This window comes from Bos taurus, chromosome 15, assembly GCF_002263795.3.
Source record: "Bos taurus isolate L1 Dominette 01449 registration number 42190680 breed Hereford chromosome 15, ARS-UCD2.0, whole genome shotgun sequence".
Lineage (NCBI taxonomy): Eukaryota > Metazoa > Chordata > Mammalia > Artiodactyla > Bovidae > Bos > Bos taurus.
In genome coordinates this window covers 39749537-39774365 of record NC_037342.1, presented here as the reverse complement: position 1 = coordinate 39774365, position 24829 = coordinate 39749537, and the positions used below count along the sequence as shown (strand labels likewise).

The 24829-nt window shown below is 42.3% G+C and overlaps 1 protein-coding gene across 12 annotated transcripts in view; it reads left to right on the top strand.

Moving 5' to 3' along the window:
• Positions 1–24829, top strand: part of TEAD1 (TEA domain transcription factor 1) — a 274482-nt gene that overhangs the window by 240981 nt on the left and 8672 nt on the right. For all 12 annotated transcript variants that reach the window (XM_059875101.1, XM_024975801.2, XM_024975798.2 and 9 more), the window contains 2 exons: positions 11612–11752; positions 19471–19623. In XM_059875101.1, the coding sequence (XP_059731084.1) occupies positions 11612–11752; positions 19471–19623 (294 nt within the window). The remainder of the gene's footprint in view (positions 1–11611; positions 11753–19470; positions 19624–24829) is intronic.

The following is a 24829-nucleotide window of genomic DNA, read 5'->3' as shown; positions in this document are numbered from 1 at the left end:
ATTCTAATTTAATGTCTACATGACAAAAGCAAGAGAAGCTTGTTAAATTTTCCAAGCAGTTCCAAAGACTTTAGAAGGAAAAGTGAGATCTTCCCACAAGCCTGTGTCTTTCTCAATTTCTTACATGCATCCACAAACATTGTACATACTCCATTTGTTTTTTACTAAAAAAAGTGCTATGCTCCATGTGTTATTCAGCAGCTTCATTTTTTTCCCACTCAAAAAATATTTTGGATATGTCTCCTTACAGCAATGAAAACTTGAGCAGAAGTCCCGATTTTTCTTATTCTCTTTGGTAAAGGTGAATTGTCGGAAGAGTTACCAGATTTAGCAAGTTAAAATACCAGCCACCCAGTTCGATTTGAATTTCCAGTGAACAGTGTATACTTCTTCAGTGTCTGTCCCATGTCATCTTTGGGACATAGTGATATGTCCCTATCCCTATGAAAAAGTATGTTGTTTATCTAAAAATCAGATTTAACTAGGCAGCCTATATTTTATTTGGCAGTTCTGCACTTGTTAATTAGTTGATTGATTTGTTGTGATTGTTCTGTGTAAGACTTTTCATGCACAAAAACTCCAGACCAGAAAAAGGCCCTGTTTTGTGCTCTGGAAAGGGTGGTCTCTGGTCAGTGTTCGCACACCTGATGAATGTGCTGGGTGGAGGGCCAGCTCAGCTGGGCGCCCAGGACTCATTAACTGCCTCCATTGGAGGCAACTGGCCTGTGCCACTGCTTTGTCCTAGGGGTTGAGACCTTGGCTCTTTCATCCCAGCCACTGTGTGAAGTCACCAGTGGTGGTTACCTGAAGTTATATGGGTGATGTTAATTAAATTTTTTTTTTTTAATTAATGCCAGTATTCGTAGGAATTTGCAATGCAAACAGCCAGTCTTTCAGACAGTACCTATTGTAATTAGAGCAAGCTTTTAAGGTTCTTTGAAGTACTAAATGTTGATGAAATTCGAATCGGGGTGCCAATCTGCACTATGAAGGGGCTCTTGGCAGTTGTCTTTTAAAATCTTCTGTTTTGTAAATGTAAATATATGCCATAATCAGTGGGAAGTAACTTGGAGAGCAGGGGCTGAGTTTATGCCTATTATTCTTATTTAAAACAGCTGTGGCCGGAGAGCTACAGCTGCCGTCCTGTGTCTCCTGTGTCTCGGGCAAGGGCACCAGGCAAAGTGAATACTCTCAAAGACGCCCTTCCCTTTGGGCAGCTTTCTCACTCCCCTCAAACTCAAGTCCAGTCTTGCTGGGGGGTCGTCCCTTGTTTATCCCAGCTTCCCGCACCCCAAGCTCCGAAGCCACTTGGGGTGGCTTCAGGGGTCGTGGCCAGGGAGCAGATGCTTACAAATGAGTCAGGCAAGAGGGTTGGGGAGCAGTCGTCAACCTCAAGACCCCCCTGCCCAGGCTGCTTTGGGAGTATTTCTGCCTGATGGCTCATGGCGAAGGGCAGAGCGATTGTCCTTTGGCGCCTTGGGGAGCAGCTGCAAAGCCCACGTGGTGCCCGGCGCAGCCGAGCCCTCACCATGTGGCAGGCCTGGATGGACGCCCACGACAGGGCCCGGCTCCCAGTGCCTCCTGCCAAGGAGCCAGATGCTGCCATTGGAAAAAATTGCTTCACAATTTGAAATCTTGGTCCTTTGATCATTGCTCGAAGAGGATGAAGAGGAGAGGTTCAAAGTGGTGGTTTGAAAATGCCAGCGTCTCCTCGCATCCATCAGTGCCTATTATACTGTCTCTTGTCAGGGACAGTCCTCTTGATGTCTTCATTTTTTTGCAACCAAGTAATTCTGCCCAGCCCTTCCAGGCCCTCCAGGGGGAAGGGAGAGACGGGTGGGAAGGGAGCCGTCTGCAGCCTGCTCTTTTCCTGACCCACTACCCCAACCTGCGCCCCTGCCTTCAGGCTGATCTGTTTCCTTTTTTTTCCTGCAGGCCTTTTCTTTCAGAGTCTAGTGACAAACGAGTTGTCCTCAGCTGAATGCTGCGCCCTTCCATTCTGCACTTGCAACCCTAATACTCACTTCCTGTCCTTCAGGCATCTGAAACTAGCTTTCCAGGGGCCTGCGGTTTTGCAGAGTTAACCGCCTGGTCCAGCCCTCCCTGCGGTATGGATCCAGCAGAACTGGGTTAGATCTCATTTTTCTCACCCATGAAATGGGAAGAATCATTCTTTGAAGAATATTGCTTTTTTTGTTTTTCAATTTCAAAAACATGAAACAGTGGAACACAGATGTGAACAGATACGCTTGCTGAATGAGAGGTAATGGAGGAGAAACCAAGCCGCAGACTTGTCTGATAACTTACGTGTTTCGGCTGCAGAAGTAACAAGCGTGAGAGAGGATTATTTAGGGAAGGATTTGGGGAAATGTGACGTTTCACTTTTTCGCTTCCTGGCTGTCTAGTGCAGTCTGCTTTCTCTGCTTGGCATTGCTGTTTTCCAGGACTTGTCCACAAATAGATCCCCAATTCATTCCTCAGATGGTTGATTAATTATTGCCTTGTTTTTTTGTTTGTTTTGTTTTTTTGCTTCCAGACAGAATTTTATGACATCTCTAATCATATCTTTGTGGGAAAGATGGTAATTTTGTACCTGTTTGAGCAGTTATGCCTAAAACCTAAGGCTTGTTATAAACTCACAAATCGAAAAAACTACTACTTTTTCTGTTTGAAAAAAGTCATTGCTGTGTTTGTGCTGCTCACTTGATAAGCATGGATAGGGACTCAGACTAACTCTGGGGGGAAAGCTTTTACCTTGTTTGTTGATTATGAGCCACCGTCTACTTCAGGTCCCACTCTGGAGATGTGGCTTGAGGCTCTGCTTCATCTCTGCTGGACAGTGTTGAAGTCCATGGGTTGATAGGCACGGCCGTTTATGTGGCATGTTTCAGCATACACATGAGTCTCGTGTGCGTTCTCTCTTCTCAGCACCATGGTGGCCTTTGGAAGCAGGTCTTCTCTGAGTTTAGATATGAGAACAATGAGATGCAAAGGAATGATGACCACTGCCCGTCAGGTGTCTGCGATAAGATGACAGATGCAGAGTCAGAATTCTCGTCTTTGGACCAGGTGGAAGGGAAATCACATGGAGTTTACTAAAAATAAGCCTGGAACTTGGATCCTAGGAAGCTGATAGAACCTGAACAACTTTATGGGTGAGAAGTGGGTGTGGAAGGTGAGATTAGGGGAGAAATAAAAGAGAATTGCAGGGTTGTCTGTCAGCACTGTTCTTAGGCCTGTGTGCTTCCAGAGAGCGGAGCTCTAGGTGGAAGCTGCTGAGAAGCCGGTGGCAACCTAACGGGAATGGTAGGCAGTGTTGTGTCCAAGTTCTTCTCATGGTGCTAGGGGACATATTCCAATACATGGAAAGCGAGGTGGGCGTTGCTAAGAGTAGGCAGGGGAGTATCTTGGGTTATGTGAGTGGGCCCAATGAAATCACAAGTTTCCTGAAGAGTAGCAGAGGGAGGCAAAAGACAAGGTCTAGAGAGCTGACAGCTGGCCACGTGAGGACTCAGCCTGGTGTTGCTGGTCTCTGAAGTGGGAGGGAAGAGACTGAGAAACAAGGACTGTGGAAACTGAAGGAGGCAAAGACTCACCTTTCCCCAGAGTAGAGCCACCAGAAAGGGACAGCTCCAAAACCTTGATCTCAGCCGAGCGAGGGACGTGTTGGATATCCCACCTACAGAAGTAGAGAATCATAAAGTGATGTTGTTTTTAAGTCACTAAATTTGGGAGTGTTTGTTAAAGCAGCAATAGAAGACTAATACAACTCTCTAACACTTAAGTCTGCCCAGAACATGGTAAGTATTTTATTAACTAATGATTTTCCCATATCTAAAGGTATTTAGCCAGAAGACAGTGTAAATCAAGGTTCTGTAGGAAGGATTCCTGCATTGGGTGGTAGGAGAAAGAGCTGGTCTCTGATCCCAGTTCATATGGAGGGTTTTTGTTCTAGGGAAAAATGGGCAGAGATTCCTTAGAGGGGCCCGTTTGCATGGACTTGCCCGCTCCAGCCACATTTGCAAGGTTTATTTTGTTTTTTTGTAGAACATGGTCCATGACCAGTTAGGCAGGAGGAAACTTCCCCTGCTACCCTTCTTATGACTGGACTGAAAATAAAATCGACGCAAGACAAATTAACAGGAAGGAAAAGAGAAACAAATTTTTAATTCATGGCATTGAGGTTTACATAGAAACCGGATCTAAGAAGTGGCCAAAGCAGGCATCTGTCATACTTTTTAGATAAATGATAAATTTATGAGGAATTGACAGGACAAAGAAACATAGGTTTAGAGAAAATCTAAACAGAGTTTGGGCTTGGGGAAGTACATTTTTAAAGTAACAAGATGTGTGTACAGACTTCTCCACCCTAAATTATCCATCTCTGGTGGTAAGGGTCTCCTTCCACCTCCAGATGCAAGTAGGGCACCTTTTACTGAGAGACTTATTTCCTGCTTTGGGGGAGACAGAGGGGAGGGTCCACGTGTCCCTCTTCATTGGTTGTTTCTTAAGTAACTTTAATCCAAAATAATCAAAATGCCATTGGGGCACATTTTGGGACAGTCTGCCCTGTGCCCCAACAGCTGTCTCATCTCCTAAGAACAGGATCTGGTTTGAATTTGGAATTTGCTGGGAAGGTAAGTTTGCTGGTTTTAGTTGTTTCTTGGACTTTTGTATTTATTTGCTCTTAGAAAATATCCTGATTTCAGATAAGAGCTGATTTGACAAAAATAGTTTGTATGTCTGGAAACAGCACACTTTTTTTTTTTTTTCTTCTCTCATTTTCTTGCCTTCAAAACTATGTGGAATAGGTTTATCTTGAGTTTTCAGTTGGAAAAAAGGAGTGGAGAGGGTGGATAATGAACTCAGCACGAATCCTAGACTCATTACAGAGTTCACACACCCCCCCCCCCCGTTGTTGATTTAATGCTAGCATTCTTTCTTTGATATTACCTTTGCTCTGCAGGAGTTCAGTGACCACATTTCTTTCTGGGATAATTGTAATATTATCAGCTAAAGATAATTATCTTTCCCATCAATACCTCCTAGAAAATTCCCAAAGAACAGCTGTGATATGGTTGGATGACTGTGTAATTATTTTCCATGTTCAAAAGTAATTGAGAAGCGTGGTAATAACAGATTGCTTATTTAGTGTTAGTTGAGAAGTCTTTAAAAATGCAACCTGTTAAATATATGCTAATAATTATATGTGGAGTTTTCTCAAGCTGTTTTTTAAAAAAACAAGATAATTCAAAAACCATCTGTTCCTCTTACCTAAATGAAAGTTGAAAATGCACGTATGTCTCATAACCAGCGATTCTACTCCTAGGAACACCTAACAGGAGTGCGTGCATGTGTTCATGAAAAGTGTATCCCCAAGTATTCAGAGTAGCGCTCTTCATAATAGGTTCAGTTTGGAAGCATTGTAAACGTCCATCCGTAGAAGGGATAGAAGGTGGTATTTTCCATTTAGCAGAGTACTCTAGTGATGGATGAACCACACACCACAGCATAGATGACACTCACCCTGCAATGCTGCACAAATAAAGCTAAACACAGAGGAATCAACAGCATGTGACTCCGTTCATGTAACATTCAAAAACTAGACAAGACTAAAGGATCAGCGTTACTCTTGTGACACAGGGGGTTTGAGGTACACTGAAGGGAGCAGTGTTTGATGTTCACTGGGATGGAGGGTGGATGAGGGGACTTCTTTTCCATGTCCTTACCTGGGCGCTTGGTTACATGGGTGTGTTCACTTTATAAAAATTAATCAACCTGTAAACTTGTGATTGGTACACTTCTGAATGTATGTTCTACTTTAATATCATGTAAAAAAGTTAATCCTGGCAACTTGAAAATCGTAGTTTGTCGAGATTGTTTCTGACGGCAGAGTTTCATAATGTGGATTCTTGAATACTTTCATTTTTGATACTTTCTGTCATTATACCTGCAGGTTATCCATTCCCAATTAAAGCTAATTAAATTAAATTTGAGAATTCTAAGGTACAGTGGTGAACCAAAGGTGAGAGGATGGGAATTATCTGCCCCCGATGTAGGCATTAAGGAGTTTTGTTGTACTGAAGTCTAGATGGCAGAACCATCTAAAAACAGCTGTCATTTTCATTATCACCCTGTGCCGATGGTTCTAAAAAACGCCATCAATGAAGTGTTCCTAATTAAAAAAAGCCTTTGTTAGTTTAAGTCTTAAACAATTGGTAAAATTAGTCTTGAGTTTTTATTTCATGTATGTATATATACACACACACCTATATATATTTATGCTTCAAACTAACACACTTGGGTTGCTTATGCATTTTATTACTTATTCTTTCATAGCACATGCTATTACAGACTCACTCTTATATTCACTTCTAGAGTAAGTTCTGACAGTTTGGAACCATTGGAGCTGCAGTCCACACAGCGCTGCTGCTTCCATGATTTGGAAATGAGCGCAGTAACTATGAAGGCGAAAAAGTAGAACTAGAGTTACTTCAATTCTGTCATTCTCTGTTACCACAGAGGTTTTGTGTTTAAAGTTAAAAACAGTGGAACAGTGCTGATTATTACTCAAATAATTGTGATAATTTTGCTAAATAAAGGAAACAGGCCTTGGAAACCCCCCGCTCTTAGTTGTCAGATATGCCGTGTGTGTTGAGGCTACAGCACCAGCCTTACTGAAGTGTGGGAACTTGGAGAGATGGAAACCAAAAAGCTGAAAATTTTCAGCAGTTTTGCTAATATCAATTTACGGCGAATGCCATTCTAAACTTGGGTAACATTTTGAAATTGTCTGTATGGTTGAATTATTTTGCATGTTTATTTCTGTGCTTGCTTTAGATCTTAAGAGTCCTAGTTTGTTTATGTTGTAAATCTTTGGCTTGTTGAAAGTAAAGGCCACTGCATTATAGCAAGTGAAATAAGTAGGACAGAAAAAGATAAATACTGTATGATATCAATTATATGTGAAATCTAAAAAATAGGACAAACTAGTGAGTATAACAAAAAAGAAGCAAACTCACAGAACAAACTAGTGGTAGCCAGTTGGGGGGAGAGGCAGTGTAGAGGTGGAGGAATGGAGGTGCAGACTGCTGGCTGTGAGTTAGGCTCAGGGATGCATGTACAACACAGGGCATATAGCCAAGGTTTTGTAACAACTGAATGGAAAGTAACGCTTAAAAATTGTAGAGAAAGATAATGCCACTGAAGTGAATAAAGTGAAAAATGGAGCACTGGACAAAAAAAAGAAAGAAAACAGTGTACCTAGGGAGTTGAGGTGCCCTTCTTAAGAAACCTCCCTCCTGCTTAAAGCACTGACGCAAGTTGAGGTTGATAGCTCCTTGCGCTCTCCTGTTGACTCCCCCGCCAACTGCTAATTTCCCCAGCTCCTTCCCACACTCCACCCATTACGCCACAAACACCAGACTGCTTTTGATTATTAATCAGTCCTTCATAACAACTTGATTACATCAGAATAATGAATTTAAATTGCAATATTATTTAACAATGTATTTATGGTCAATTAATTTCTCATTTTCAAAGCTGGGAATTTTTAAAAATTAAATGAAAACAAAAGTCAAAGTAGGGGCTTCCCTGGTGGCTCAGTGGTAAAGAATCTGCCTGCCAGTGCAGGCGACATGGGTTTGATCCCTGGTTTGGGAAGACCCCACGTGCTGGAGAGCAGCTGAGCCTCTGTGCCACAACTATTGAGCCTGTGGTCTAGAGCTTGGGAGCTGCAACTTCTGAAGCCCAAGCACCCTAGAGCCTATGTTCTGAAACAAGAGAAGCCACCACAATGAGAAGCCCACAAACTAAAATTGGGGAGTAGCCTCTGCTTGCTGAGACGAGAGAAAAGCCCATGCAGCAACAAAGGCCAGCACAGCCAAAAATAAGTAAGAAGTGGAAGAAAGATTAAATTTTGAAAAAAAAGTCAAAATAATTTCTAATGTACCTTTCCTGCTCTGCCTGTTACTGCGCTGTTGTTGGGAAGCATCTGAAATGTCCATCAATAGAGGATATGTTAAATTATATTGCATCTGTATGATGGAGTGGTATGCAGCCACCAAAAGTGTGGCTGTTCAATTTTCCAAAGGGCTTTTCTTTAAAAAACTGATGCTCTGTATCAGTGTATGTATGTCTATGCGTGTGCTCACTCATGCTCTGGGACTCTGGGGACTGTATAGCCTGCCAGGCTCCTCTGTCCATGGAATTCTCCAGGCAAGAATACTGGACTGGGTTGCCATTTCCTACTTCAGGGGATCTTCCCAACCCAGGGATCAAACCCATGTCTCCTGCATTGCAGGTGGATTCTTCACCACTGATCTACCAGGGAAGCCCTATATCAGTACTATATGAGTTCTAAAAAGTAGTTATTGATTGATCAATTGATTTAAAGCCAGGCTCAGAAGAATGCTATGGTTTGTGCAGAAAAGAGGGAATGTGTATGCTTAAATATGTAAATGCTAAATATCTCTAAGAGGATACTTGAAAAACTGATAACTGGTCACCTAAGGAGAGTGGTAAGCACAGGGTAGAAATAAAATGTACCTCCTTTTTATAGTTTGATTTTTTTTTAATTTACTTGCCACGTATATATTTTTATCTTTGTTATTGTTGCTGTGTGTGCTTTTTTTTTTTTTAAGCTAAAACTTGTTCGTACAAGCTACATCATAATAGTAAGAGCACCAGTCCCACAAAGAACATCACTGGTCATCCCACTACCACAAAACACCTGAGCTGTTTCTCCCAGCTGTGTGTATTCTCAGGGGATGGCAGGACCAGCTCGAAGTTCTGTTAGTTCACAGCAGGGAACACCTGCCTGGGAAGACTGGATGACAGCCCAGTGTCAGAGCTCTTGGGATACGTTGGTACCTTTCACCCCTGAAGGCTGGAGCCCTGGTAGTCCCAGGGCCCTCTCCAGCTTTGGGAAGCTCAGATACAGTTCTCAGGATGAGACCTCTGGTTTCCCACTGGACCGCTGTTTCATTGAGCCACAAGCTCAATTTCTCACCTTTGCATGTGAAAAAAAGGCACACCTAGGCATTTTTAATTATTTGCACTTTATGCCCCACAAAATTTCAAAAAACAAAATGTGAGGGCACATAAATGTATGGATAACATAAAACTGGACAAGTATCAGTGCAAGTAAAAGCAGAAATCCAGTCACAGGAGTTGGACACTGGTTGTTAGAAGTACCTAGGATAAGTTAATTACTATAGTAGAGCATTTAATGTAGCTTTGAATCTCTTGGCACCTAAGAAAAGGGAATATAAAGCATATGGTCCGTTTTATTTGAAGCCAGAATATCCCAAGTTTTGCCTGAGGAAATGGACATTTTCCTGATACTCAATTTAAGAAGGAAGTTGAAATGCAGATCTTTATTAAAAATACATGTAGGATGACTCAGGTCTTTATGGTAGTTAGTGCCTGTGAAGGTATTAACAATCAGTGAGTCGAAATGTGCCGGACCTCACAAAATACAGTCTCATTTTATGTCAGACTCACTGCTGTTTCTCTCTGCAGCCCAGGTGCTTCATTTGACCCTGCTTCCTGCTGCATCTCTGCGTTCACTCTCTTCTAGTGTCTCCAAGTTGTGATCAGGGGTGACTTTCTGGGTTGCAGATCTGATCCTAAACTATCACTGCCCCTATCCTGTGTAAGACCCCAGCCCCCTCCTACCCCTGCCTCTCCAGGCCCGTTCTCTCCTTGCTGTCTGTGTTCCAGCTGTTTCTGGCCATTTGCCCTTTTGCACACTCTCTCACATCATGCTCTGCCTGCCCACGCCAGCTCTTCTCTCTGGATCTGAGCTGCATCATCATCTGAAGCTTCCCTGCCCGCAAGGGCTCCCTCCCTACTGTTTGTTCTCATGTCTCTGTCCCCATCCCAGGAGCGCTTATTTCTGTTGCAATGTCCTCCCTCCTAAATTGTCAGCTGCACGACCGCAGGGACTGTCTCCTGCTCACTCATTGATCCCCAGCTCCACACCCATGCCCAGAGTGCAGGAAAGGGTCAGTGGATGCTCGAGGGAAGGGGGTCTGCCCTTAGTGGTGGAGCCACTGCAGCAGCCTCCCAGCCTCCCTCTGCAGTGGACTTTATACCACGCTGAGACACCTTTTCTTAAAGCACATCTCTGATCACCTCATTGCCTGGTGGTGACACTTTCAAGGGGTCCCCAGTTCCTACAGCATACAATTCACCCCCCTCATTAAGCCCTCCCCAACCCAGGACCTTGCTGCATTTCCACACTCCTTCCTCCCCATCTCCTTCGTCCTTGCAGTGTGGCTAAAATTAAGCACTCCAGGCTGCTCCATGTGCAATACTCCCTTAGCCCATCCCTGCATGTTCAAATCTTAACCATCCTGAAAGTAAATACCTTTAATTGAAAATAATGTTTCCATGGTCCGAAAAAGGAGCAAAGTTTGCTCCTTTGGGAAGCAAGTAGTAGAAAAAGTAGAGGTAAGTTGGCCTCTGTATGCTGAGTGCCTTTGACATGGTACTTACTTTCTATCTGCCGCTGCTGCTGCTAAGTCTCTTCAGTCGTGTCCGACTCTGTGCGACCCCATAGACAGCAGCCCACCAGGCTCCCCCGTCCCTGGGATTCTCCAGGCAAGAACACTGGAGTGGGTTGCTATTTCCTTCTCCAATGCGTGAAAGGGAAAAGTGAAAGTGAAGTTGCTCAGTTGTGTCCGACTCTTCGCGACCCCATGGACTGCAGCCTACCAGGCTCCTCCATCCATGGGATTTTCCAGGCAAGAGTACTGGAATGGGGTGCTATTACCTTCTCTGACTTTATCTAAATTAGAGCTATTTTCTATTTTCTGTACATTTCTCTCATGTTGGCTTGTAGTCTTATATCTACCATGAATCTCACATAGCAAATAGTCATAAGAATATGTTAAATGAGTGGGGCCTTGTATTAACTGTTTTACATCTTTCTAAGTCAGTCTTTAATAGGAACTATTTCCCCTCTGGGTACATGATTAGTAATGAAGTTTCTCTTTTTACATATATAACAAATGGCCAGTCAGCTACAGATTCTCCTTTTAAATATATCCACAGATCAGTGAATATGAATCCAGTTCACATACTGCTTTCTGTACATATTTCAGAGACCTCATGAGTCTTTTATTACAAGGATATATAGTATTCTATACTAAATGAGGACTTCCCTGGTGGTCCAGTGGTTAGGAATCAACCTGCCAATGCAGGAGAAATGGTTCCTTCCTGGCCCATGAAGATTCCACATGCCACGGGGCAGCTAAGCCCACGCATCACACACCAAGAGAACCACCACAACGAAGACCCAGTGCAGACAAAAATGAACCAATAAATAGATTAAATACTGAATGCAAGAAAGTAAAAATGAAATCGATACATGCAGCTTGTCATTATTTCAAGGGAAGACTACCCAAGCGAGCATTCTCTTCAAAACACAATCAATGGGCCATAGAACTTGTTTCTAGCTGAGCATGAACTCACCACCTTTCTGAGCCACCCTGGCCCTCCACTGCCCTCCATCCAGCATGGTGGAAGTCTTCGCCTGATAGTTACTGCTTGTTGCCATGACTCCTGTGATAGAGAGTAACCCTCGCCTCCATTTCATTTCCTACAGGCTGATTTAAACTGCAATATTCAAGACGATGCCGGGGCTTTTTATGGCGTAACCAGTCAGTATGAGAGTTCTGAAAATATGACAGTCACCTGCTCCACCAAAGTTTGCTCCTTTGGGAAGCAAGTAGTAGAAAAAGTAGAGGTAAGTTGGCCTCTGTGTGCTGGAACCTTCATTTGGGGTGGCCTGTCACCTTCCTTTAAATCTAAGCGTCTTCTCCTTCTCTGCCTTCTCCCACTCCCCGCCCTCCATTACTTAAGAAGGCAAAATGATTTGAAAGCAACTGAAAGGAAGAAGGCCAGGAGTAATCCATGCCACCCTCCCTGGCCACCTGAAGTCAGCCCTGCTCTTGCCAGTGGGTCAGTCCAACAGGAGGCCTTGAGGAGGGAGGGTGGCTGAGTGGAATCTGTTAGAGATAGATCCTGCTACCCAGGATTGATCTATCTACCATGCTACCCTCCCACCCCCAAGTTCAAGTGCACTTCCAGGCATCTTGATAATAACCAAGGTGGTCTTCAACTAATTGGCAGCTGCCTTCTAAAACCCACGTGGCTTCCCTGGTGGCTCAGATGGTAAAGCGTTTGCCTGCAATGCAGGAGACCTGGATGCGATCCCTGGGTCAGGAAGATCCCTTGGAGAAGGCAATGGCAACCCCTCCAGTACTCTTGCCTGGAAAATCCCATGGATGGAGGAGCCTGGTAGGCTACAGTCCGTGGGGTCACAGAGAGTCTGACATGACTGAGCCACTTCACATTCACTTATAAATCCCTGCCACCTTGAGTTTGGTCTTGGCTTTTGCCATTTCCACTCCCTTCATCATAATTGTTTTAAATCTATTTCAGTACATACTGGGACCAAAAACTTATTTATGGCTTTTATAGTTCACACTTCCCTCCCTTTCTAAACATGGATGATCATTTTACTGGGGTGGGTTGCTGTTTGTGAATAATGTTTGCAGGTGATATTTCATTCAGAGTTGTGTTTTCCAGTGTCTTCTACCCACCACCCAATTCATCCATGCTCACAGTGGCTTTTATTCACAGGTGTCTAGGACCTCTCAGGTCCAGGAGCCCACCCTGACTTTTGTACCACAGAAATAAATCCTTTCTCTCATGAGACATGAGAGAAGGGATGTATTGGGTGGAGAGAGGGAACGAGGAGATGTTTTTCAAGACTTTGGGATGAACAGGAGGATTGGGGATGCTGTAGGCCCTCATAGCTTCCTGAGCACAAGATGGGCATCCTAAGAATGGTGTTAGGAGGGTTATGCTGGTAGTCATGTATGGACATGAGAGTTGGACCATAAAGAAGGCTGAGCACCAAAGAACTGATGCTTTCAAACGGTGGTGCTAGAAAAGACTCTTGAGAGTCCCTTAGACATCAAGGAGATCAAACCAGTCAATCCTAAAGGAAATCAACTCTGAATATTCATTGGAAGGACTGATGCTGAAGTGTAAGCTCCAGTACTTTGGCTACCTGATGTGAAGTGCTGACTCATTGGAAAAGACCATGATACTGGGAAAGACTGAAGACAAAAGAAGAGGGCGACAGAGGATGAGATGGTTAGATAGCATCACGGACTCAATGGACATGACTCTGAACAAACTCTGGGAGATAGTGAAGGACAGGGAAGCCTGACTATGGGGTCCCAAAGAGTTGGGCGCAACTTAGGACTGAACAAGAACAATGCTGGTAGAGGAAGATGTGAGTGAGTTGACTAGATGGTTGCCATAAACTTAGGTGTTATGAGTGTTATTAAAGAGTGGCAGAGGGGATCTGAGAAGACATTTGGAATAGAACTTAGAAACTGACTGAATATTAAAGATCAAAGAGGAGGAAGAGTTGAAGATAACACATTTTATGCTTCGAAGGACAGTGCAGTCTCCAGCAGAGATAAGTATGTAAGATGTCCAACTGGAAATAGGGATGATTATAGATGCCAGACTAGGATTTTGGAGACAAGTAAAGACTGAAAATATCATTTGGGAATCCTAAGCATTAAAGATAATCAGAGCTATGGGAATGGAGAGCTAGTTGCAGAGAGGAAATAGAAAGAGCACAGAATAAAGAATGAGCAGCAGCCAGCCTTAGGCTCCTCACCCTAAGGAGAGGGTAGGTGAGAAGGTGGCTGTGTAATGAGACGTGACTGAGAGACCTGGAGGTACGTGACCTCTATCTCCCCCGGGAAGGAAGAAGCAAAGGTACCTGTCGGTGGTTGGGAACACGGAAGGTTAGTGTTAGGCTTTGCTACCAAATGGCCAAGTTGTCAGGGCTTACCTGTTGCTGGTTGCCTTTGAATGATGAAATTCCAGGAATTTTCATGGAGAAAGCATATACCTGGGGGGCTGTTCCTGGAGTCTGTTCTTTTCCACCCTCTATTTATCTCTACATGTCCCAGTATTGTGTTGATTTGATTACAGTAGCTTTGTAGCATGTTCTGACAAAATGTTGTCCACTGAAGAAGGGAATGGCAAACAACTTCAGTATTCTTGCCTCGGGAATCCCATGAACAGTATGAAAAGGCAAAAAGATATGACACTGAAAGATGAGCCCCGCAGGTCAGTAAGTGTCCAATATACTACTGGGAAAGAGCAGAGATATAGCTCCAGAAAGAATAAAGAGTCGGGGCCAAAGTGGAAATGACGCTCCGTTGTGGATGTGTCTGGTGATGAAAGTAAAGTCAGATACTATAATGAACAATATTCCGTAGGAACCTGGAATGTTAGGTCCATGAATCAAGGTAAATAGGACATGGTTAAGCAGGAAATGGCAAGAGTGAACATCAACATTTTAGGAATCAGTGAACTAAAATGGATGGGAATGGGTGAATTTAATTCAGATGATCATTATACCTACTACTGTGGGCAAGAATCCCTTAGAAGAAATGAAATAGCCCTCATAGTCAACAAGAGTCCAAAATGCAGTACTTGGGTGCAATCTCGAAAACGACAGAATGATCTTGGTTTGTTTCCAAGGCAAACCATTCAGCATCACAGTAATCCCAAACATTAATGCCAAAAAAGCTGAAGTTGATTGGTTCTATGAAGACCTACAAGACCTTCTAGAACTAACACCCAAAAAAGATGTCCTTTTCATAATAGGGGGTTGGAATGCAAAAGCAGGAAGTCAAGAGATACCTGGAGTAACAGACAAGTTGGGCCTTGGAATATAAAATGAAACAGGGTAAAGGCTAATAGTGTATTGCTAAGAGAACACACTGGTCACAGCAAACACCCTCTTCCAATAACACAAGAGATGACTCTATACATGGACGTCACCAGATGCTGAATACCGCAAACAGATTGATTATGTTCTTTGCAACTGAAGATGAAAAAGCTCTGTACGTTCAACAAAAACAAGACCTGGAGCTGACTGTGGTGCAGATCATCAGCTTCTTATTGCAAAATTCAGGCTTAAATTGAAGAAAATAGGGGAAACCACTAGACCTTTCAGGTATGACCTACGTCAGATCTCTTATGATTATACAGTGTGACTAACAGATTCAAGGGATTAGATCTGGTAGACTGAGTGACTGGAGAACTATGGAGGGAAGTTTGTAACAGGAGGAGGTGACCAAAACCATCCTCAAGAGAAAGAAGTGCAGGAAGACAAAGTGGTTATCAGGCCTTACAAATAGCTGAGAAAAGAAGAGAAGCAAAAGTCAAAGGGGAAAGGAAAAGATATACCCAACTGAATGCAAAGTTCCAGAGACTAGCAGGGAGAGATTAAGGAAGCCCTCTTAACTGAACAGTGCAAAGAAATAGAGGAAAACAATATAATGGGAAAGACTAGAGATCTCAAGAAAACTGGAGATACCAAGGGAACATTTCATGTGAAGATGGGCATAATAAAAGACAGAAATGGTATGGACCTAACAGAATCAGAAGAGATTAAGAAGAGGTGGTGAAAATACACAGAAGAACTGTACAAAAAAGATCTTCACAACCCAGATAATCACGATGGTGTGATCACTCACCTAGAGCCAGACATCCTGGAATGTGAAGTCAAGTTGGCCTTAGGAAGCATTACTACAAACAAAGCAGTGGAAGTGATGGAATTCCAGCTGAAGTATTTCAAATCCTAAAAGATGATGCTTTTAAATTGTTGCCCTCAATATGCCAACAAATTTGGAAAACTCAGTAGTGGCCACAGGACTGGAAAAGTCGGTTTTCATTCCAGTCCCAAAGAAAGGCAAGGCCAAAGAACGTTCAAATTAATGTACAATTGCACTAATTTCACATGCTATCAAAGTAATTCTCAAAATCCTTTAAGCTCAGCTTTAACAGTATGTAAACCGAGAACTTCCAGAAGCACAAGCTGGATTTAGAAAAGGCAGAGAAACCAGAGATCAAATTGACAGCATTCATTGAATCATAGAAAAAGCAAGGTAATTCTAAAAAAACATTTACCTCTGCTTCATTGACCACGCTAAAGCCTTAGACTGTGTGATCATAACAAACTGTGGAAAATTCTTAAAGAGATGGTGATAGCAGACCACCTTACCTGTCCCTTGAGAAACCTGTATGCAGGACAAGAGGCAACAATTAGAACCAGACATGAAACAAACGACTGATTCAGAGAGTTGGGACGGAGTATGTCAAAGCTGTTTATTGTCACCCTGCTTATTTAACTTATATATGGAGTACATCATGAGGAATGCTGGGCAGGATAACTCACAAGCTGGAATCAAGATTGCCAGGAGAAGTAACAACCTCAGATATGCAGAGGTTACCACTCTAATGGCAGAAAGCAAAGAGGTACTGAAGAGCCTCTTGATGAGAGTAAAAGAGGAGAATGAAAAGCTGGCTTAAAATTCAACATTCACAAAACTAAGATCATGCCATCCAGTCCCCATCACTTCATGACAAATAGAAGGGGAAAAAGTGGAAACAGTGACAGATTTTATTTTCTTGGGCTCCAGAATCACTTGTGGAAGGTAACTGCAGCCATGAAATTAAAAGACACCTGCTTCTTGGAAGGAAAGCTATGAGAAACCTAGAGAGCATGTTAAAAAGCAGAAACATGACTTTGCTAAGAAAAGTCCGTCTAGTCAAAGCTGTGGTTTTTCCAGTGGTCATGTATGGATGTGAGAGTTGGACCACAAGGAAGGCTGAGTGCCAAAGAATTGATGCTTCCAAACTGTGGTGCTGAAGACTCTTGAGAATCCCTTGGATTCCAAGGAAATCAAACCAGTCAATCCTACAGGAAATTAATCCTGAATATTCATCAGAAGGACTGATGCTGAAGCTGAAGCTCCAACACTTTGGCTACCTGTTGCAAAGACTCAATTCATTTTAAAAGACCCTGATACCAGGGAAGATGGAGGGCAGGAAGAGAAGGGAGCAACAAAGGATGAGATGGTTGGATGGTATCACCAACTCAGTGGACATGAGTTTGAGCAAATTCCAGGAGATAGTGAAGGACAGGGAAGCCTGGTGTGCTGCAGTCCATGGGGTCGCAAAAAGTCGGACATGACTTAGTGACTAAACAACAGAAGCATTTTCTGATATCTACTAGGGTGAATCAGTCTCCCTACGCTTTCTTTTCACATATTTTCTAGGCAGGTTACCAGCATTTATTCTTCCAAAGTTATGAGATCATTTTAAAAATGTAAAGAAAAACAGAAGTCTTATTTGAGCAACCTAATTGTAATTGCTGGCTTCCCTGGTGGCCCAGACTGTAAAGAATCTGCCTGCAATGCAGGAGACCCTGGTTCGATCCCTGGGTCTGAAAGATCCCCTGGAGAAGGGAATAGCAACCCACTCCAGTACTCTTGCCTGGAGAGTCCCATGGACAGAGGAGCCTGGAGGGCTACAGTCCACAGGGTCGCAAAGAGTCAGGCATGACTAACACGACAATAACAACAGCAACAATTGTAATTGCATTAGATTTAGATATTATTTAGGGGCAGTTTGATATTAAATCTTTCTAATCAAGAATCTATTTGCATTTTCATCTCATTTTATCTATTTTAGTAAGATTTTATGCTTTTCATATATAGATTCATCTCTTTCTTGTTAAATATATCTCTAAATATTATATAAATTTGTTAATACAATTTTCAACTTCTAGATTTTAATTACTAGAAGAAACCTCCTACTTTTTGCATATCTATATTCTATTTGGCCATCTTGCCATATTCATTTATTTCTAGTGGTTTTTTCCCTCCAGATTCTTGGGTTTCCTATGATATATTATCTTAGCAGCAAAAAAGGAAGACTTTATTTTATCTCTTCTTTTCCAATGTTCTTGCCACTTTTATTATTATTACTGTTATTATTTTCTCACCTTCTTTTCATTTGCTAAAACTTCCAACACAGTTGTAAAAAGAAATAAAAGAAATAGTGATGGTGAGTATCCTTATATGGTTACTGATGTCGTAGAAACCATTTTGATGTTTTAACATTGGATTTATTATTGGTTTTTATAAATGGTCTTTATTTTATGTTAAATTCTTTCTCTTCCTATTTAATTTGTTCTATTAGTACTAGCTGCAATATTTTATCAAATGCCTTTTCACCAACTCTTACTCTGTTTTTCCTCCGGTTTTTTGACATCACAAGTTAACATACATCCCGTGTATGAACCACCACAGCATTCCCAAAGAAAGCTCTACTTTGGTTCCCTTAATGCACTGTTTGCTGTTTTACATCACATGTTTGCATTGCATAAGTGATAGTAGCCTGTACTTTTCTTTTTTTATAAGCTCTTCATCATATGTCAGTATTGAACATACATCAGTTTTACAAAAATAGTTGGAATACCGACCTTTTTCTGTGGTATAGAATAGTTTGAATAACACTGAAAATGTCACAAGATGAAAATTCTTTAAAGGTTACATAAAATTTAGCTGTAAAACCATTCGTTCTTTGGACTGTTTTCAGTGGTTGATTTCTACATAGTTTTTAGTTATTTCTACAGTAATTGACCTTTATTTCCTTTGCATTCATTTGAGCTTTTATCTTTATTAATTTTTAGTTCCTGATTTTCCCAGATTTTGGTTTATTTTGTAGGGTTTATTTTTTAAGATGTGTACTGAGTTCTGTAACTTTTCATCTTTAATAACGAAGACATGAAGCTGCTTTCCTCCAAGTACAGCTTCATTGAGTCCCCAAAATTTTATGTAAATATTTTCTTTTTCATTACTCTTTAGATAGCTTGTAATTTCTTTTTAAATTCCTCTTTGATCCAAAGTATCTAAGAGTGTCTTTCTTCTCTCTGAGTGTTTCAGTGAATTCTTCAGATATGTATTTAAGTGTTTTGTCAGTCACCCAGTCATGTCTGACTCTTTGCAACTGCATGGACTAAAGCCCGCCAGGCTCCTCTGTCCATGGAATTTTCCAGGCAAGAATACTGAAGTGGGTTGCCATTTCCTTCTCATATATATATGTATAAAACATCTTTAAAAATTAAAGACATAACGCAGCCAGGGGCTTTTGATCAGTGTGAAGCAGTTTTTCCTAAAGTAGAGAAATTAGCTGCATTGGTTTTTGGCCTATGAGGCCTTATCACAGTAAAGAAAGATTTTCTGTGGGCTCTTTGAAGAATTGTGACTAGCTCTCACAAATTTCTAGGTAGGGAATCACTCAGCAGGCAATTACATTTTTTTTCCCGACCTTTGCTGAAAAAACATCTATACAACTTTTCATTAAAGTATTTTTACAATTTAAAAAAAAATTCCAGAAAAATAATGGATCCTGAGTATGGTGTTAAAATTGGAGTTAGGGTTTTCTTTAAGTAAAGTACACAAGTAGTGCAACATATAACAGCTGATTCATGTTGAAAAAGTGAAATGCTTTTATAGACAATCATCTTTTTCATGTATGTTCAAGTCAAAAGTATAAACCCTTTTTCCCTCACAGACGGAATACGCAAGGTTTGAGAATGGCCGATTTGTCTACCGAATAAACCGCTCCCCAATGTGTGAATATATGATCAACTTCATCCACAAGCTCAAACACTTACCAGAGAAATATATGATGAACAGTGTTTTGGAAAACTTCACAATTTTATTGGTAACTGTTTTGTCTCTTTCCTGTTTTGTCAGACTCAGCCATGAAGCTGCCAGGGAAGAGGGGCCTGGGTGGGTCTGGGTCCCAGGTGGTCAGTCAGCAGCTGAATTCATGCATCCGTAAGGCAAACTTGGTTTGGCTCAGGTTTGTGAAAGAGAAGGGCTCTCATCTGGCTGGGCTTTCTATGCTTGGCAGAACTGGAATTTGGGGAAGGCAGGTAGGGGTAATGAAACTAGATTCTCAATTCTGGTTGCAGATTAGAGAAACCTGAAGAATGTCTTAAAAATCCTGATAGCAGGACTACACCCTAGATCAGTAAACTTAGGAGCTCTGAGGATAGGACACAGGCACATATTTTTCTAAAGTTCCCCAGGTTATCCCAGCAGCAGCTAAACTGAAGTCTCAGCTGCCCCATAGTATACAAACCATAAATGAGGCAAAAGCTGAGTCAGCAGGTTTGTACTTAAGGCATACCTACACTCATTTCAGGAAGGGTTTACAAGGCCTTATTATAAGTAGCATATATTAATATAGCAAAATGTAAACTCTCTTACCAGGAGAAATATTAACTAGAATATAATGGCATAACCAGGAGCAGGAGAGGGGGAGAATATTTATGGGCTGAAAAGTATGGTCAAAACTTAACAGGCAGCTAAAGAGCAAGGAAAAACCAGTAGTGCTCAAGGTCCATGGTGGGAAAATTGTCCAGTTCCCTTGGGCAATGCTCTGTGTGTGTGTTTTTTTCTTCCCCAAATATTTAACTTTAAAACAATTTCTCGTGGAGACTTCATTTGGTGACTTAGGAAGGTTAATAAGTACAATGTTCTTCTCAAAATACACCCATAAAATATGTAGTAATGGATTTCATAAGGCTCGTTTTTCAAAAAATAACATTCCTTGGTTAAACCAAAGGCAAAATGCCAAAACAAAATTCAGTGGAAGCAATTTTGCTAAAAGGGGCAGCAGGACAGTATTGTAGTAAAATATTCAGCCCTCTGAAGGCCTGCTTTGTTATTCTTTGTTACCAGACTTTAGAATTAGAATACTTGAAGAGCAGGAATTTTGTACCTGGACTTTGGATCCAGTGGGACATTGTTTTCAATCAGCGTGTATGTTAGTCACTCAGTTGTGTCCAGCTCTTTATGATTCCATCGACCACAGCCTGCCAGGCTCCTCTGTCCATGAAATTCTCCAGGCCAGAACACTGAAGTGGGTAGCCATTCCCTTCTCCAGGGCATTTTCCCGATCCAGGGATCAAACCCAGGTCTCATGCATTGCACACAGATTCTTTCCCATCTGAGCCACCAGAGAAGCCCTGTAATGTACTGGTAAAAAAGAAAGAAAATAATAGGCTGTCCCCTAGTTTCTCCCAAAACCCTGATTTATGGTTTTTGCCCATTTTTTATGATGTAAATATACCTTCCCTGGGCACTTTGAAGCTACAGTGGTCATCTAGCTCGTGAAATTCCTCAATATATAACAATTACATTCAAAGCTAGTAGGAACCAGTTCCTGTATACCACTGTAAAAATAAATACATAAATAAAAATTAAGAAAGTTAAAACCTTCTGCGTATTGGATTCATCCAGGACACTTTTAAAAATTCAGGGGACTTCCCTGGTGATCCATTGTCTAAGGCTCCAGGCTCCCAATGCAGGGGGCCGAGGTTCAATCCCTGGTCAGGGAACTAGATCCCACATGCTGCAGCTAAGACCCCAGTGCAGCCAAATAAGTAAATGTTCTTTAAAAAATTCTGAAGGATGGAACCGAGCAACATGGTTTTTGTTTATTTTTACTGCTCCCCAGGTAGTTCTGGCGTGCAGCCAGGCTGAGACGCATTGCTCTAAGGGATTGGTGAGTGAGCCACAGGGGGCCTCAGTTCACAGACACGTGATTATGGGCAGACATAGGCAGACAGATGGTTTTGTATATTGTTTTCATTTATTCCAAGGAGAGAATCTCAGTGGATTCTCCTGTGTCCATGTCCCTCTGAAACGTGGAAGCTAGTCATCTGGGAGAAAGTTTAAAAAATATATCCTTCACTAACTCTTCATTATTATCCTTTGCTTTAATGATCTTTGGTGAAAATTGAGCGGTTCAAGGTTTAGGATGCTGGCAGGTACTTGGCTGTAGATGCTTTTTGTTGCTACTTAAGGACATACGAATCACCTTAGTGCTCAGATGAGCAGAAGGTGAGTGTGGCATCCTTATGTGGAGGTTAAATAACCTCAGAAGTTAAGCAAAACTCTCTGAATGGATGGCTACCCTCCCTCTCCTGGAAGGAGTCTTAGCTGTTTCTTACAAATCAGTGAAACTATTTCAGCACATTAAGGAATACGTCCTCAGTCCCTAAAACCCGACCTCAAATACAACCAAAGAATATATGACCTGGGACAGTTGTGAGTATCTATTACCCACGGAACCCATTAACTATTATATTGGTAATGCCTCTTTGAAAACACGGCTTCCATTCAAATAACTTACCAGGTAAAATTAATTTTAAAACATATCAACTACATAAATCCCTTTGTTATAAAGAATTAGTAGCTCTTAATAAATATGTGCTAGGAATGATATTTTTCTGTAGAAAAATGACATTAAGCCAACACTCCTGGGTAATGAAGTCATCTCACTGATAACCAGCAGAGATGGTGCTTTTCAGTGATTCCTTGGAGAGGATGGGGTTACGGACAGGGCCAGGGTGACAGCTGCTGGACATAGTTGACGTGTTTTACTCGATCATTGAATACAGAACCTGTATGTCACCAGGACCAGTTCCAGGCACTTACTGGCCTGTAGGGTAGTCTCTGGTTTCATCAGGATGACTCTGGAATTGAGGTGATCCTGTAGGTTCAGGGCCCTAATAATGGCAGTCAGGCCAAGGAAGACATTAACTGAATTGTGGGCCAAGGATTCCAGTCATCTTTCAAGGTCGTACTTTGACATACAGCTTGCTAGAAACATTTTTTTCTTTCCTCCTTCATCTCAAGCAAGAAGCATAAATAGGATATAGGATATATTCTTTCATAGAAAGTTTTTAAGAAGGTCAGCTAGATCACAGAGGTTCCAGGCACAATGCTGAATCTTCTGTAGGTTATGAAATTCTCACTGCGGAACTGTGAGGTCATTTGTATTCCCATTTTATGGATAGAGGAATGTTAAGCCTCCCTGAGGTCAAAGAGCCAGTGATAGACATAAATTAAGATTTGAATTGATAGAAAAGATACTTTCCAGGGTATGTCGTGGTCATGGAATGAGAAGACTTGGGTTTAGGACCCAGTTCTACCTATGACCTTGGTTAAGTGACTTAAAATCTCCAGACCTCATTTTTCCTCCATTTACAAAGTGCTCAAGTCTGCCCTCTCCACTTCATTGGTTACTGAGAGTGTTTTCATTTGTTCAGCTAAACTGTGGTGAGGTTTGCTAGCTGCTGCAATGCAGCGCAAATAAAACACAGGAAACGTGAGCCTGATGAGGGAACGAGGCAGATAAATAGATGATGACCTTGCAAGGCCATCAGGGCTGTGGTACACTTGTGAAAAAGAGTAATTGAACTGCCTGAGCAGGCACCTGTAGTTTGAGTGAGGTAGGGAATCCTCAGGGATGTTAAAAGATGATGTTTAAGTTGCCTTGATGGCTAAGCAGATGCATTTTTCAGCTTTACCAAGAAAAGGGTCATTCGACGGGTGCATACTGACGTGTCAGGCGCAGAGCTGCGGCATACTGGACAGTCGGGGCAGGCACCGTGGGGTCTGGTGAGAGAGGTGGGCATTTGTCAAGCACAGGGAGTCACCAGATGCATGACTCAGCTGTGGCAGATGGTTGATAAAGGTTGGTGCATGGTGCCAAGAGGTGTGTAATGAGAGGTCAGGGAGGGCTTCTCTGAGCAACAAACAACGGAAAGGTGTCTGCCGGGTGGCTAAATAGGCAGAGAGGGGAGAGAATACTGCGTGTAGGAGGAAATGCAGCACTGGGAGGACTGGAAACAGCAGTGTGCCTGGCATAGGGAGAAAGAGGAGGGCTGCAAGCAGGGTGCTGGGCAGGTAGGACCAGCCGGACTGGGCCCTGTCTCTCTCATGCTCATCCTTGTAGGATGAGAACAGGCTTTCTCTTCATCCTGAATTTCAAAAGAGTCCATTCAGGTTTTAAGCAGGAGGGTGGTGGTGTCAGATTTCTCTCTCTTTCAAGGTCACAGTGGCTGCTGTGTGCAGATGGAACTGGTGCCCAGCAAGGGTGACTCCTGGTAGGGGAGTCCAGATCAGGTTTGCTGGTACCTTGGGTTGTGGCAGTGGGGAAGAAAAGATAGATTAAGAACTCTTGAGGAGGTAAAAGCAGCAGAACATGACATTTGTTTGGATGTGGGGATGAGGGAGAGAGATTTCAGTCATGAAAGACTTGCACACTTGGAGTATTTGATCTGTAAGGGAAGTGGCAGGGAGTGAGACTAGAAAAGCAGGTGGATGTTAGTATTGGAAAAACTTTATTACCCAGAAAAAATAGATGATTCATCATTGTATGCATTCATTTATTTAGAGCAGCATGGCATAACAGGTAAGAAAAAGGTCTTCAGAGTCAGAAGATGTGGGTTTTTTGTTGACATTGAAAGTGAAAGTGAAGGTCACTCAGTTGTGTCTCACCCTTGCTATCCCATGGACTATACAGTCCGTGGAATTCTCCAGGCCAGAATACTGGAGTGGGTAGCCTTTCCCTTCTCCAGGGGATCTTCCCAACCCAGAGATCAAACTCAGGTCTCATATTGCAGGCGGATTCTTTACCAGCTGAGCTACAGGGGAAGCTCAAGAATACTGGAGTGGGTAGCCTATCCCTTCTCCAGCGGATCTTCCCGACCCAGGAATCGAACTGGAGTCTTCTGTATTGCAGGCAGATTCTTTACCAGCTGAGCTAGGAGGGAAGCACCTCGTTGACTTTAGTACAACCTTAAACAAATTAACCCCAAGCATCCTCCATTGTCAAACGGGAATGAAATGATACCTGCTGCTGGAGTTGGAATATTACATGAGATTCTTCCTGCAGAGTGTTCAATACTGAGGAGATGCATAGCTAACAGTCAACAGATGGTGGCTGTTATTCTGTGAATTTCCATCCATTCAGCAAATACAGTAGACCCTTGAACTGCATAGGTTTGAACTGCATGACTGTTCTTTTACTCAGCACTTGCTTCACTGAGTCCAGGCACTACATGTTAAAG